This window comes from Echeneis naucrates, chromosome 4 (genome assembly GCF_900963305.1).
Source record: "Echeneis naucrates chromosome 4, fEcheNa1.1, whole genome shotgun sequence".
Classification (NCBI taxonomy): Eukaryota; Metazoa; Chordata; class Actinopteri; order Carangiformes; family Echeneidae; genus Echeneis; species Echeneis naucrates.
This window is the reverse complement of record NC_042514.1, coordinates 9,796,312-9,811,847: the sequence shown is the minus strand read 5'-3', so window position 1 is coordinate 9,811,847 and position 15,536 is coordinate 9,796,312. Positions and strand designations below refer to the sequence as shown.

General features: G+C 40.1%; 1 protein-coding gene across 1 annotated transcript; it reads right to left on the bottom strand.

The window, feature by feature from the left end:
- Nucleotides 1-10,765: 10,765 nt before the first annotated feature.
- Nucleotides 10,766-14,961, bottom strand: dpt (dermatopontin). The gene is made up of 4 exons (XM_029500502.1): nucleotides 14,608-14,961; nucleotides 12,468-12,593; nucleotides 11,804-11,911; nucleotides 10,766-11,612 (listed from the first exon to the last, which is right to left on the bottom strand). Exons 1-4 carry the CDS (start codon nucleotides 14,877-14,879, stop codon nucleotides 11,546-11,548), a joined length of 573 nt encoding a protein of 190 aa, XP_029356362.1. The 5' UTR covers nucleotides 14,880-14,961; the 3' UTR covers nucleotides 10,766-11,545.
- Between the last annotated feature and the right edge of the window lie 575 nt (nucleotides 14,962-15,536).

Sequence of the window (15,536 nt, the reverse complement as noted above, 5' to 3'; positions counted from 1 at the left end):
ATCTTCCAAGCCTACATGGTGGGCCGAACTTCAGCAAACAACTCCAGCTCACTGAGCAGCTAAGAATGTAAGAACAACTGAGCAAGCTGAACAAACAGTCAGTGAATGGAGATTGAGACAGGCCTCCTGAACTGCAGGTTAATGAGACGATTATTAACAAGTGTTGAGCAGCACAAGGACCCAGGCGAGTGAAGCCACACACACAAAGACAAACAAGTGCTCTGGAGACGCAGAATCAACACAGAAACACAACAAAGTCCTGGTGTTATGGTAGAGCTACGACAAACTGTTTGAGGCTAACAAATGAGGTGTAAAATTGACTGACATGAGATAACTTGTTCACCACTGAGATGCCAGTAAGATAGTTTTGTGCTAAGCTAAGTTATTTGGGCACTTCATATTGGATACAGACACATGATTGGTATCAATCTTCTCATTTAACTCCCAATAAGACACGGCAATAATAAATAATAACTCCACATTAATCCTCGCCTCTTTGACATTTTTACTGTTGTATTTTCTACAAATTAAACAACAAGACCTGCCACCGCCGGAGGTGCAGGTATGTGTAATCATTCTTTATTATCTTAAGACATTAAAGTGCTGCATTATTTTCACTGTCCTCTAAATCAGTCATTTTTTTAGTGTATGTAATCAATTATATGTTGTCATTTGAGCCGTGAAATATCAGAAGATAAGGAAGAAGTTATTCGATATAGCTCATGGTGATGTCACATTTTCTATTCAACAAATTCTTCTAAACCTCAAACACACTCGATTTAGATCTTTTGTCAGATCATTATCATTGGTGACAATGAGAAACATGTGAGATCTTTATTTTTTAGAAATAAGCTCAAAGTTAAATTCTAAAGCAAAAAGGGCATGATTAAACCGATAGAAAAAACACAATCCCTAAGTGCCCAAAGCTTCCATAGGTAGTGTGTCTAATGCTGGCTGTGTCAAGTTGCCACATGAAAAGTGTTTGTGTTCGCAAATCCTCTGTCGTCATCACTGCTATCCCTTACACTGCAGTGACAAAAACAGGAGTGACCTGAGCTGGTTTAGGTGCCACATAAACATCCCTTTCCTGTCCTGTACTAGGCTCTTTATATATCATCTCTTAAGGTTTGGACAAGCATTTCTCACAGCTCTAACTGGCTCTCTGACAGTGTTTAGTCTAAAAGCTCTCCTGTGACAAGATGCAAGTTTTGTGATTTGAATGGGTTTGCATTGGATGCCCTTATCACTGACTTCATCATATTACTAATGACTCACATACTGCAGAGGAACGTGGCCAGTGAAAGCTTCCCATAATAGCAGTTAATCAGCAAATCAAGGACACTTTAATTCACAGTGGATGTGTTCCAACAAAGATTCATGCTTTGAGATACAAACTAACGTTCCCCTCACTCTCTAACCTTGAAATGACAGAGAGTAAACAGCCACAGGCATTTTAGAATGATCAGCGCTCTTGGTCGGCCTTTTGGTGTTTTATTATATATTTGCTGTTGAATAATTTTCCTACCTGCTTTGGACTACAGTCTGCTGACCTCCAAGCTCTTTACAATAAATTAAAAATTTCGAAATGTTGGAATTTTGAAAAGAACAACACTTTAATTTTCATTAAAGACTAAACTTAAAATCAATTTATACCAACAGTGAGCCCATAACAATAACTTCAACTTGGACTTGCATATTGATATAGTCATGCAACAATGACCATCAGTGTATGTACTTTTTACAAAAGCTTTGTGTTTTTAATGTCAAACAGGCTTTTTTGAAAAATGTTGTACTCTTGTTTTATCAAATTAGCACTCACCGTTTCACTTGTTTGTTGGTTTGGGTCACTGTCAATGAAAAATAAGAACTTGCTGCTGCATCAAAATGTGCATAAAGGTTATAGGAATTTCACTTAATGATCTCTTCATGTGTACAAGGTGAGCTCCTTGCAGAAGGCTCGGTCTAGTCTAACTTATCCGAGTCACGCACTGTCCAGTACTGAACAGTGAGTTCTTGCTGCTCCCATCAACAAACACCCTTAAAAATCAGTTTGTACCACCTGCTTTATGGCTTTTACATGACTCATTGTGATTTTGCACGTTATTTATTGGTGCCTTGTTATTTCCTGACTTCACCCCATTGTCCATATTGTGTGTTGGGATGATGTCTGTTATGTATCTCTTCTTGCTGCACAAGAATTGTTCCCTTTCTGAATAATAAAGATTTCTTGGCTATTTAAACTGTCCCATGGAGATTTCCTGTCAGACGAAGAGTGGCACAGGAGCAGACTTTCAGTAGCAGGAACAAGGACACACTGTATGGTGTTCTCTGGCTGCACCCAACAGGCAGACCCAACAGATGTAGCTAAAGAGCTTGCTAGTGAGATTTCCATCAAAAACATACAGTGAAAGCTCTTTCTCTATTTTTACACTTTGGAACTGACCTTAAGTCAGTGCTGTTTACCAAAGTGCCAATCAATTCATAAGTATAGATAGCTATCGCATTAACACGCTGGAGTCTTGCTGCCTGTCTGCAAACCGTTTACAGCTGCAGACGACCACAAGTAAAAAAAGAAGCTTCACTGTTTTCTTACAGTTAAGGTGCTGTGAGACTTTAACTTACAACACAAAATGTGCCAGTTACTGATTGTTGCATTGCTGGTTATTATTATATTATTATTATTTCCTTTAAACAGAGCCAGGTACAATCAGTTACAATTAATTCTAACTTTAAATTTGATGTCTTTCAATCTTTTAAACTAACTCCAAACACCAAACACACAATTTATCAGTTACGAGGGTGTCACATTTTTAAACAGAATCCTATCAGAAAATAGACTATACTAAACTGATGAAAGTACAAGAGTTGGAGGATAAAGCAGAGGATATTGTGGGTGTGAGGTTTTCAGTAAATCTGCAATGTTTAATTCAGATTTATTCTCTAGTATCTGTCCCGTATCATTAATGACTCTGTACTGGATCTTAAAGGCAGTCTTGTGTCTGACCCAGACTCCTGAGCAAGATAAAGCTGTCCGTTAATGGACAAACCCGGCTGGAGCACCAGGCGAGTGGAGACTGCCTTATCTTTCATTGTCTTGCTCTTGCTCTTGCAGTGCCCAAGGCCAGACGTAGTGAGAGAAAGCCTACTAGAACTCCTCTGGCACTGGAGTACTTTTCCATCACACGCACCGCCTGATGCGGATTTATATGTCACTGTAAATATGCCAGAGAAAAGCCAGAAAGGTGAGGACACACGTGCATATTAAAAATGGCTCAGTGATATAACTGAGGGAAAAGGTTTATACCTTGAGTGAAAGCTTTCTCAAATTCTTCTAAGAGCTGCAGAACACAGGGGGCGACAGTCCAGCACGGAGGAAGGACGCAGGCAATCTGCACAGTTTGTCATGGAGACTGAGTTTGCATCACAGGGGCCATGAAAGGATGGCAGTGATATAAGAGCTCACAGTCACATCTCTGCTTAGGTCACCGCTGATGCTTATCCTTCAGAACTTTTTCACCTGGTTAGCTAAGAGAGACTGACATTTTAGAGGATTAGTATATTAGCTGCATAAAGGCTGCATGGTCATCAAAGAGATTTATGAACACCTCATGTATGCTTGTTAGGTAAAACTATTAATGAAAGTGAAGCGTGAAGTCATTGAACAGAGCAAAACAGAACAGAGGGACCCGAAAATGCACTGAACTGAGCAGGTATGACATGAATGGATAATGAATTCAACTATGAATTTTAAAGAGAAGTTTTGTGGTTTCTCTCAAAGGTCACAAAGAGCCGCTTTAAATAAATTTGAGAAAATAATAATCTCATTTGTTACAAGAGTTCGAATACAACATGAGAAATCCTGATTAAGATTTTAAATTCATGGTCAAAGCCAAAAATAAATGCCTATGTACTGGCCAAACTGATATCACAGCTGTGATTGAATGTGATCTGAGGAAGTGCAGTTGAGATCAGGCGATAGGATGTGAGTTCTATTATGATACCACAGAATCTGTCTAAATCAATATTTTGGTGTAATCTGTGGTTTCAGCGTAGAAGCAGTTAGCGTGTCTTAGTTTAGCATAAAGCCGTGGAGCATCTTTCAGCCCAACAACACTTTGAAATTCCAAGAACACACTCCTCTGTGTGTTTTATCTGACAAATGATAATTAACAACGATAACTTGTTAGCAATCATGCAAACATTTTATCTGTTCACCCATCACTTCCATGACCATGGGACTCAGTTGTTTCTCCCATCTGTTGTTCACCCACAACATAGAAGCCTCTGTGAGATATTTCCTAATGCAAACCTAAACTAACCACCTCCTGGCTATATAATCAAAGAGACTGAAAACCAAAGCCACAATTCAACTTCATATTGGGAAAATCACAAAGGAAGATAATAAAAACAAGTCTTAGCAGAAGAAAAATATCTGTACTCTGACTTTCAATGCCTGTTCAGGCTGCATAAAGGCAAACACACGATGGCTTTCAAATGTTGGGAAGCATTAAAAACCGGACGTCTTATGATCATTCTGACTTACATTTACAGCAATAACTCTATTATCTAATACTTACTGACATTTGACACAATGAATAGATAATGTGAGAAAAATGGTCATGTCCATAACATTAGCATGATTCTTGTGAGTATTGTTCTGTATCTTACGATGTACTTTCTATATCCTGAGAAACTGTGGGAGTGTATCTAAACTCCAGGTCACGGTTGGGTTCCATACAACTTAGACACAAGCACGTGCTTGATGGTGTGAGAAGAGCCTGTTTTGTGTAACGCAATACTATCAGAGTCCTGCTCTCTTCTGTGCCCGGGCTTCTTGCCAACAGACAGATTAACACTCTGACAAGCCTCAGTACATGTCTTACACTCACAGCCTTGACCTTTCACCTGCAGGGACATCCAGTAAAAACGCACAGTGACGTCTGCCACCTTTTAAAAACAAAGGCTTTGTTCTCTGTTGCACACATCTCTTTCACTCTCGGGCCTTCAGGAAATACAGCAACAAGCTCATCCCTGCTAAGACTGAAGAAGAAAGACTGAAGTGCTATTGGAAATAGTGCAGTGTAACATTTCCTGCTAAACATCTGAATGAATGGAAACACCAGATGCTGGATTCATTCAGCTCTCTCCACCACAGCTCATAAAGCATCTAATTTGTTCTGTGCAGTTTCACGAACAAGAATTCAAGAGTGAAGAATCCAAGAGCAATAATGATACTTTTTTCTCGAGGTGCGCTGCAAGCACAGAAAGTGAGAAAGCCAAAGGGAAGGCTGGGAACCAGTAGGTCGCTGAGCTCACCTTACGCTTGTTCCCACAATGTTTTGGCTGCCTTCCCAAATCGCAAACATTTTGCTCCATAGACCCAGAGGGGGGAAAAGCAAGTAAGCTGTTATTCTTAACTTTAAATCTCAACTAGCTTCTATTATCTGACACCATAATTTTGCTATTACAGGACAAGCAAAACTTGACTGGATAAACACAATTGCAGAGCTCCCTCCCGAGTTTTCAATGCAAAGAATCTTTCCCAAGTGTCAGAGACTGGGCACTCGAACATTCTGGAAATACACGATAAGCTTTTTGTTCTTGTGTATCCCTCATAAATAGTTTCACGATTTATCAAGGAATCCCTTTTGGTGGAAGAATCATTCCCTTAAAGGTTGTTTCCCCTCAACTGAACCAAATGGATTATGGAGAGACATTGGATGTGATTGACTGCTTGTCACGAATTGAATTGGCGGAAAAGAAGGAATCATGATATACACGCACACACAAGGACACACCCATGCCCACTATTTACCTGCGCCACGCCCAATGGGCCACAGTTTTACACACGCTTGTGTTGGTCTCAACCCCTCCCGTGGGCAATCTCACAACAACTAAACCAGAGCACTGTAGTGCACCAAGTGTGCTGTGCATGTTCCCACAGGTGGGCCAGGTCATAGTGATGTAGCCTGACAGCCGTCTGATGTAGCTTCAGATGAAGGTGGTCATCCTATGGCAGCTGTAAAAAGGACATTATGTGCAGTAATGTATGATGGAAGAAATAATGCTGGACAAGGTCAACCACATTAAAAGCCTTAAGAGCATTAAAAAGCTTTCTTGTTTAATTGGATACACTCAGGGCTTCTTTGTAAGTGAGTGTGTAGTATTTAGCACAAGTATCTATGTGGCTGTGGCCACACACTTATTGCTCTCTGTCAGGTCCCTCATTGTCTTTAAAAATCAAATCAAATCAAATCAGATTTATTTGTATAGCACCAAATCATAACATAGTTACATCAAGGCACTTTACATATAGAGCAGGTCTAGACCAAACTCTTTATAAATTTATTTAAAGAGACCCAACAGATCCCCCGATGAGCAAGCACTTGGCAACAGTGGCAAGGAAAAACTTCCTTTAAGAGGCAGAAACCTCGAGCAGAACCAGGCTGAGGGGGGGCGGCCATCTGCCTCGACCGGTTGGGTTGAGAGTGGGAGAGAGAGAGAGAGAGAGAGAGAGAGAGAGAGAGAGACAGGCATTGGGGGGGGGTGTAGGCATGAACATGTTGTTGCATGAAGTTCATGGAGCTGAGCTGTAATACAGAATTCATGCTATATGGGACCAGCAGGTGTTGCAGGAACATGGGATGGCGATGAGGACAGGGAGAGAGAGGAGAGGAACTGGGAGAGACAGAGACCAAAACATCTGTCCCTGGATAAATCTTGAGAAATGAAAAGAATTGAACTGTGCCAATATCCTGTGGCTGTGGCAAAATCTTCCACAGTCTCTTTAAAATGAACCAAAAACGATCAAATCCAAAAGCCTGAACTGAGCCTTTAGGGGGTTGGTTAACCAATATATATAAGAAACATATGTTCTTACATGGTTAAAGTTCCATCTAGTCATGCCAACTTGGTAGTTATGGTCAAAATTACTTCCACTCCCTATTAAAACTCCAGAAATTGGGTCAAAGGAATATTCAGAGAAATATGGACTTTGTTTCTTAAAACAGATGTTGCTGTTTTGAGATGTGAAGTTTGATATGCTCTACCATGGGTTTTTACGCCACGATACAAACTTCTGTTCAATAGACCCGGCCATACTGAGTTCTGGTGGGTCAAGCCGGCATTGCACCCGTTGTTGTCAGAGATGAAAAGAGGCAGCTGTTTTTGTCCTCAAGTGAGAGCAGTGAGAAGGGTGCAGAGGCTCCCTAAAATAAGCAGGCCATCTGTGCAGCCCTGAGGGTGGGTCGGGGTTACACTCCATGGAGCTCACTCACTTGGGTTCTCCCAGCCCAAAGCCCCTCACTTCTCTGCTGGCTGAGAACAGATAGTTTCTGTTGAATTAAAGCAGTATGTCAGGAACATGATCAGCCCTAAAGTTTTGAAAGTTACTGAGTCTGAGTTGACACGACTGAAAAAAATTGCAATATGTTTGAAATAACCTTGCTAAGTGATTCTAAGCGATACAGCAGGTGAATATTTGAATTGAAATCAATATCGATATCAGTATAATTTTTTTATAAGCACTTACAGTAATTAAACTGCACAGAATGTTTAGAAAACACACGCGCTGCATTATTTGAAGCTCAAGTTCAAGTGTGTTACTCTCCGCATGTTTTCGTAAATGTGCCTGTTGTTTACACGCTGTCATTCAAAGACAAATTAGCACCCACTACAGAACTTGGTGTTACAAACTGCAACCTTTCTGATTTGACGGTGTCAACAATAACTTAGTGAAGACAGATAAACCACGACCACCATGAAAATGAGGCAGCACAGACACAGCGGTGCTTTGTAAATTGGTTTGTATCTATAAAAATTCACCAAAGTTTTCCTCTAAAATCATTTCAATGACTTTATGTTTCTCATGAAGACAATCCTAAATTCACTTCACTGTGACCTTGATGTACCCCCGATTCACTTACGGGAAGTAGTGTTACCATCAAACACAAAAACTGAATAAATAACAAAAGTACACCTGTCAGCAGGGTTTTCAGTATGAAGTTGGACCAAACGTGAATATGAGTTACAGTTTCAGCGAAGATGTGTGCCTTCCATTGAGGGCTGGGTTGTAGTGGATTGTCTTTGTGATAGCCACGGCGGCCCTATTTTAGCAGTTTCCTAATTAATATCATGACAATTGCAAATGTGCTGAAGAATTATTTCAGTGCAGAATTACAAGCTATGCTTTAGCACCCAGCCTGCGTGTTGACCAAACTAGTGCTTAAATTCATTTTATCCTGAGAAGCTGATATTTATCTCATTATTAGCTCTGGGTGCTCAGAAACTCCAGTGGATCACAGCCAGTGAGCTTTGTGAGTTTTGAGTGGAGAGGAGGATGTACTCTGGGTTTGGCTCAATGCATAAAAGCATCACTCGTCCTCAATTTAATTCCATAATGATGACTGTTGATTCAACAGGAAGTATCATAAGCGTTCTTGTACATAATTATTTTCAAGTCCTATCTTGATTGATCCTATTTTTCATATTGTCAAGCAGTTTATATCGACTCAGTATGACTTTTTATTAGCATGGCACTAGCAATGGCCACCACTTGCGTGATCTACCATTTTAGTCCAGATCGAAATATCTGAACTATATCTCAATTTTGTGCCGCTATCCACAACGCCAAGAGTACAAATTGGATTAAAATTCCCGTTCCTTTTCTCTTGCACTGCCACGATAAGACGTATATACTACTGAGGTACATGTTGCAGCGAAGTTGAATGGTTTTTCATAAAACTGGGTAAAAATAATTCATGTCTATCTTCTGATTCCTTAACTTTTCAACTAGGTTCTGTGGTTTGTGACCAAATACCTGCAAAACTAATGGCAATATAAACAACTAGCCGATGTCGTGATTGTGAACATATTAGCATGAGCAAATATCTGACAATCCCACTGCCTGTCAGAGCTACTGCTATGGCTAAACACTTAGCTTTATTACTTTAGACGTATTGGCTTCCAGCACACAGAAAATTAGAGTACTTCACCTAATTCAACATGTCATGCACTGTTGCATTTTTTCCAGCAGTACTCAACATCTGAAGTCTAATGAAACGCAGGCTCTGACGAGTCGCCCATCAGGTCATTACTTCAATTTTTTTCTCAACAATGAAGTTAATCTTGAAGAACGGGTTCCTTTAATGAATTCCTTGTAATTTTCCAACATGTTATCCATTATCATGACTGCTCTGATACAATCTCAATACAATCAAATAGATATGAACTAGAATCAATGTACATGTTGCTGCACTGATGCATTGCTCTGTGCACTCTGTTGAAAATACAAGTAGTTTTTTGGGTTTTTTTTTTTAATCAGAACTAAAATCTTTCTGTTCTATGAAATTTAGTTGCTATAAATATGCATTTAGCTCTTAATGACATGGTGGGTAACTCCAGATTCCAAACATGATTGCAGTAAGGAGACTTTAATAGCTTTGTGACTCCTCCTGAAAACTCTAATTACAGCCAGTGAGAATATTGTTTTGAAAGGATCATTTTTCATCCTGCTAAAATGAAAATGTATTGGAGGGCTGAGAGGCTAGAGCAGGACAATATACCCCCGTCTTTTCCAGCCCAGGGAGGCGGCTTCCACCACAGCGACAGTGGCCCTCCACGGGCCAGAGGCCTTTACAGGCGTGTGGCCCGCCACCAGCCACTGGCTCAGGGGACAACTGTGCTCTGTTGTGGTCTTTGGCCCCGTGCCCCAGGACAGCAGTTGCTATAAACAAACAGCGGCGAGAGCTTCTGGCCCAGGCCCCAGCTTTTTTCAAGACGGTGCAGCAAGCTTGCTGACCCTCAACTAGTTCACTCCATTAGGTTTGAATGCATTTCAACAACATGTGAGAGTGGTAAAGAAAGGCTTCTTGTCCTGCACAAAATGAGTAGCATGAAAATGAGACAAAGTGGCCTCTAGGCACAATTTTTCCTTATAGTCGAGATTTCCTCGAATTCACATGCTCTCGGATGTAATGGAAAAAGACACGTTTCTCTTTTGAAACAACATGGTGCGTTGGTCAATGAAGTCAGAAAGCTGAAAAAACATTTGCCAAGCAAGCTTGCACCTAAATTAGAAAAAGTCCCAATTTATGGCCTACTGGTTGAAAGCTGGAAAGGGCTGATAAGCAAACCTTTGGTTCGATTAACTATCATAACTAAGTTTCAGAATGGGATAGTCCAGCATTATGGGAAAAAACCTAGTACTTTGCTTGTTGGGAGATAAATTGGAAGCACTTTTGTGTCTGTTTATTATTCCCTAACCCATTAGATGGTTAGCTTAGATTCAGCCAAATCAATTATTAACATTGAATTATTTTCATTATAATTAAAGCTACCTGAAGGCAAGCTTACAGAGCTTAACTGGCAGATTTTGATACCTTTCAGCAGAACTAATCTTTGCACCAAGCGAACTGGTTGTGGCTTTTGTCTATATTGTAATCGGTATTTTTTTCTAACCTGCTAGAAAAAAATTGCATTGGCTCAAAAGCTGCATTACTACTTAAAGTGTAATGATTACTTTAGATGCAAGACATCACATTTCAGTAAACTGATAAGCTGTTGATCCTTGAAGTCAGGCCCTTCTCGCAGTAAGTGAACACACAAACATGCTCTTTTTCCGGGCTCTGTGTTTTGGCAATATACAGTAGTGTTGAACTTACCTTCAGCCAAGTTAAACCCAAAGGAGTTGTTGAAATTGTCATAGCTGAGTTCTCATGTCTTGGATTTTGGAAGGCTTATGTGCTCACAGACCTAGATTCTCTCATCACCTTGTCCCAAAACAATTTTATTGAAGTGGATTCAATTACTTAAATGCTATTTCAAATAATAAGCTTATATTGCATTTTGAGCCTCATATACCTTGTTGAGTCTTCACAATAATAGTTTTGAAAGTCGTAATTGCATGAATAATATGCTAATCTTAAGTAATGTCAAGAGCACAGTCACATGAGTCTCAGAACGGTACATTGCTGCAATTGCCAAACTAAACCTGGCCTTTTAATAAAGGAGCGATGTGAAAGCAGATGGAAGACATTTCATTGCATGCAAAGCGCCTGCTGCCAATCATTTTCAAAGAGCCTCTCACAATGTTCATCCCATTCACAGTTGTTCCAGCTGTTATTGCCATGACAATATCCCATTTCAACATGCCCCTGGCTGACAGAATGCTTACAAGCATTAAAATGTAAAATTGTGTGAAACCTTTTACTTGTAATCATATGACCTCACCAGAGTTGAGGTAAATTGTTGCCAAAGGACATCCAGTTCTCACACAGCGGAATGAAAACATTTGTACCGTATGAAGTGGTGGAGGGCATATCCCCTATGTGTTGACATTTGTTTTAACAATTACTTTTATGTAAGGAGTCATTACGCATGCTATACATTAAAATTGTGATTATACAGACATATATCACATGCCTGTGGCTGATCTATGTAAATACATGAAAGAAAGCATGGAGCGTATCAGCTATCTATACTGTCACTCACATGTTTTTGTTTAAATGTAAATGCGTATATATGGATTGGATACTGAATACTACATTTATATATTCTCAAATTCGCAGTCAAAGTCTGTCATTCTGCACAGGATGTACTTCCACTGTCGATCTCTGAAACAAAGTGAAAGACAAAATCCTGTCAGTTCAACAATCATAAATGACCAAACCGGTTCTTTGCTGTGATGAAAAACAGAGGCCTTATCTTCCACAAGCTGTCTGAGTATTTCAATACTCAGAATTAGATTCAAAATCCGCATGGAATGTAAGTTACTCAGGAAAAAAAGGTGATGTTTTGAACAAACCTTAGCACGCCACTAAAGGTGGTCTGCGCACCCCGGATGAAGTAGCCATAACTAGGGATCACCAGCTCTGCCTCCTCTCTGTGGTATTCAGGAATATCATTGGTCTTCCTGTTGAAAGCAACAAATGTTTTATAATAAGTGATTTATTTGGGACACAAACTTCCTTTCTGAGACTGAGATGAAAAAAGTGTTACCACCTTTTTATCTGTGTGCTTAATGGGGTTTTTAAAACTCAACCAGCTCTCCTAAATCTTACTGATGAAAACACGTTATCCTGCTTATTTAATCCATGCAAAAATTAAAATATGCATCATACAGGTGGTTAGGTAAGGAACTATTTCCAGATCAGAAGTGCAAGCAACATGCAGCTAAAAATAAATCTGACACATTATCATTGTGGAACCGCAGGCTGGTCATTTTAGCACTTCTATTTTTGTGCAAGCTGCACGAACAAACTGTTGATGAGTGCGGTTTAAGTCTTCTGCTGGATGGATTTTGATAACGTGGGACAACTCATTCCCTTGTCTCTAGTCTTTTTGCCAAGCTAAGCTTCTTTAACGGATGTATGAGTTACATCAATGTTTTCATCTAAATGCGTGTCTCTTTCTCCATCAAGCTGTTCAGCTAACTACTTGAACATATGCATATTTGTGTGAGGACGTACATGCAAGAGTAGGGACAGCGCCGTTTGTAATAGCAGCAGTAGAACTGCCAGTCCCGGTCAAGTACAGACTCGAAGTACTTGCTTTGTACACCCGCTACCAGACCGTTGCGGGTACAAGTTGAAGTCCTGCAAAGAGACAAGAGTAGCTGTGTTAAAAAGGATCTCCATTATACCTGTTCTTCAGAGGTAAAACATGGAAACAGTTCATGGCCCATATGCTTAAAGCTGTCACCATAACACTTTCAAGAACACCAATTCCAAGCAGCAGGGCTGCAGCATGTGTAGACATCTGTCATGGCAACACGGGCACAACCTTCAGCCATCCAGCCAATGGGGGTAGTAACCCCGCAGGGTATTGTCCTTGCCAGTGTAATTCAAACAGACAGCTGTGTTAACGGGAGGCAGGCATAACAAAGGTAGAGTGTTGACAGTGTTTGTCTTCAAATCAGTGAGCTGGGTGTAAATTCAGCTCAACGTGAAATAAATCTGGAGAGCACAATCTCCTCTCCAAAAGTCATCTGAAGCAGATATAATTGAGTGGCCAGTGTGTGTCAGTTGTGGATGATTTAAATTGATGTTTATAAAGAAGGGACATGCTACAATTCTCCCACCAAACAGGATTTCCCGGGTTGATCCAAGTTCTGTAATTGGAGCAACCGATCAGTGCCGTTGATTTTTTTAAGTCTGAGATGTTTGGAACAGCTTGCAGCACTTTGCCTAGAGTGCAATGAACAAAATACCAAAAAAAGGAAGTCACTCTTAAGGAAACAAGAGTCATAAATTAGATTTTCCCTGTTCTCTTTACTGAATGTCATGTTGCAAGATTTCAGGAAAATTCGTGATGGCAGACACAAGAGACTAATCTTGTTAAGTCTCACTGGAGGTTGTCATGTTCCAAGAAACTATCTGCAGAAGACATACATGGATGTTTTGGAGTGGGTGATTTATAGGGGCCCATGAGCACCTGGCTTTGTTCTTCTGGATGAGAAAAATGTAAGCAGACTACATATTTTATATAGGAGCCAAAGTTACGCGTGTGGAAAATCTGGGCAGAAACTTTAAGACTGCACAGACACATTTTTCCAAAATTTTGCAGGATAATGCATTTTAGATGCACCAGCTATTCATCTCAGCTCAATCAGCACATTTACTCAGTTTTCTCATAGGCCTACCAATGAAAGTAATGGAAATATTTTTTTATACATACATATATAGATGCGTATCAGATTAGAATTAGCCATCCGTTTTATGAAGATAATATTCAATTAGGTAGCTAAACGTTTGTTCTTTTAGTGTATTCTATTACTTTTTGTGAAATGTATGATATGGATTTTCTATTTGTGTTTATGTGGGCTGCATTATTAGATTATTATTTATTATATAGGTAAAATAGATAGATAAATAGATAGACTTTGACATCGGCTGCAGGTGTAACTGTCTTGTTGGTACGGTCCAGACTGAAGGGACCCGACTTGATAATAGGAAAAAGGCATTTTTGCTTTCCATCCATACTTCCTGTTGGTTAGAACAGAAACTGATATATGAGCCCGAGATGTACCTCCTTTGTAGCTTGTACATGGAGTTGGCGTCTGAAATGCTTTTCTATGTCTGAATACATTCCTTGAACAATAAAATGTAATAAATAATAGTAAATAATCAGTAAAGGTGAAAAATATGCATGTAAGCATGTAAAAAATCCAATATTCACAGACAACGTTCAGAGTGAAAGAAAGTCTCAGTCTCATGGGTATGTTATGGCGTGTACTGTACATGTGTAATCAGACTCAGATGTTCTCAACTCTCTTGCTCTTAGCTCATCTTTTAATTACTGTAATCATTCGTCATTCTGCTTAGTTCATGATATTGCTGGTTGATTCACTGTAATTCACTGTAAAACAACATTCTGTAAGATTATAAACTGGACAAAACCTCCAGGAGCAATTCGTGAAAGTGAAATCATTAAAAATCTTATCAAATCAACGTAGATGTCATTCAAAGCACACTCTGCTTTATATAAAGACAGGAAACCTATTGCCTGCTTTCATTTTAAACTGTCACTGTCTCAAAGATTGCTGCGGTGCACAGCTGTGAACAACAGGCAGTAACAGCTGAGGACACTGGCAAATGACAGAAGACCCACCACTCCATCCCAGCGCGGTTGAGGTCGTCCCACCAGCAGTCACTGGGCTCCCCCAGCCCCTCAGGTGTAGGCTGGCACTCAAACGCCCACAAGCGGTCCGAGCCGTCCTGCTCGCTGAAGTAGCTCCTGATGGCCACGAGGACCTCTCCGTGGGGACACTGGAAGTTGAAACCCTGACGATAGCCATTGACCCAACCCATGTCATGGTGATCATGAGACTGAGTTGCCACTGTGGCCACCAGTGACCACACCACCACCAGAGCAGGGTTCATGGTGAAGAAATCTGCCCTTCTGCTGCGGTGCTTTCACAGCTGCCTCAGCTTAAACTCCTCTGAGCCTTTTGTTGTCCAGATGTTATGTATCCAAGAGTGATGTGTAATTACTCACAGAGCAAATCCAAAATCACTGGACATCTTAAGGTCGACTCTGAGACAGAGCATTGACGAAATCTTACTGGCGAGAAGGGTGTACCTTAAAAGACAACACATTCAGATTACATGTAATTCAAATATTTATTCAATCTTTTATTCGACTCTAGAGGATGCAGTCATATGCTAAGCATCTAATTATTCAGCTTGTAAACGTTGCCATGTGGTGTGTGGCCTTCTAAAAACAATTTTTTATTTTGCACCTTAAAATGTTTCACTTATGAATCATCACATTATGTGGCCCTCAAGAGTTTCACCAGATGAAAAAAAAAAAAATCTCTAAAAGACTACTTTGTAGTATCCACTAAAAAGTGAATCTGTCAACACTGATTGTTTTGATTTTATTCAGCAATGTCTCAGTCTTAATAATGTCACTGTTGTTACTGTCAACAAATTAGCTGAAGCAGATGGGGTTGTTAGGTGGGAGGGGTAGGATGAGGTGTTGTGTGGTTTTTATGAAGTGATGTCTTTACTATTATTTAACATGTTGACAAGACACAT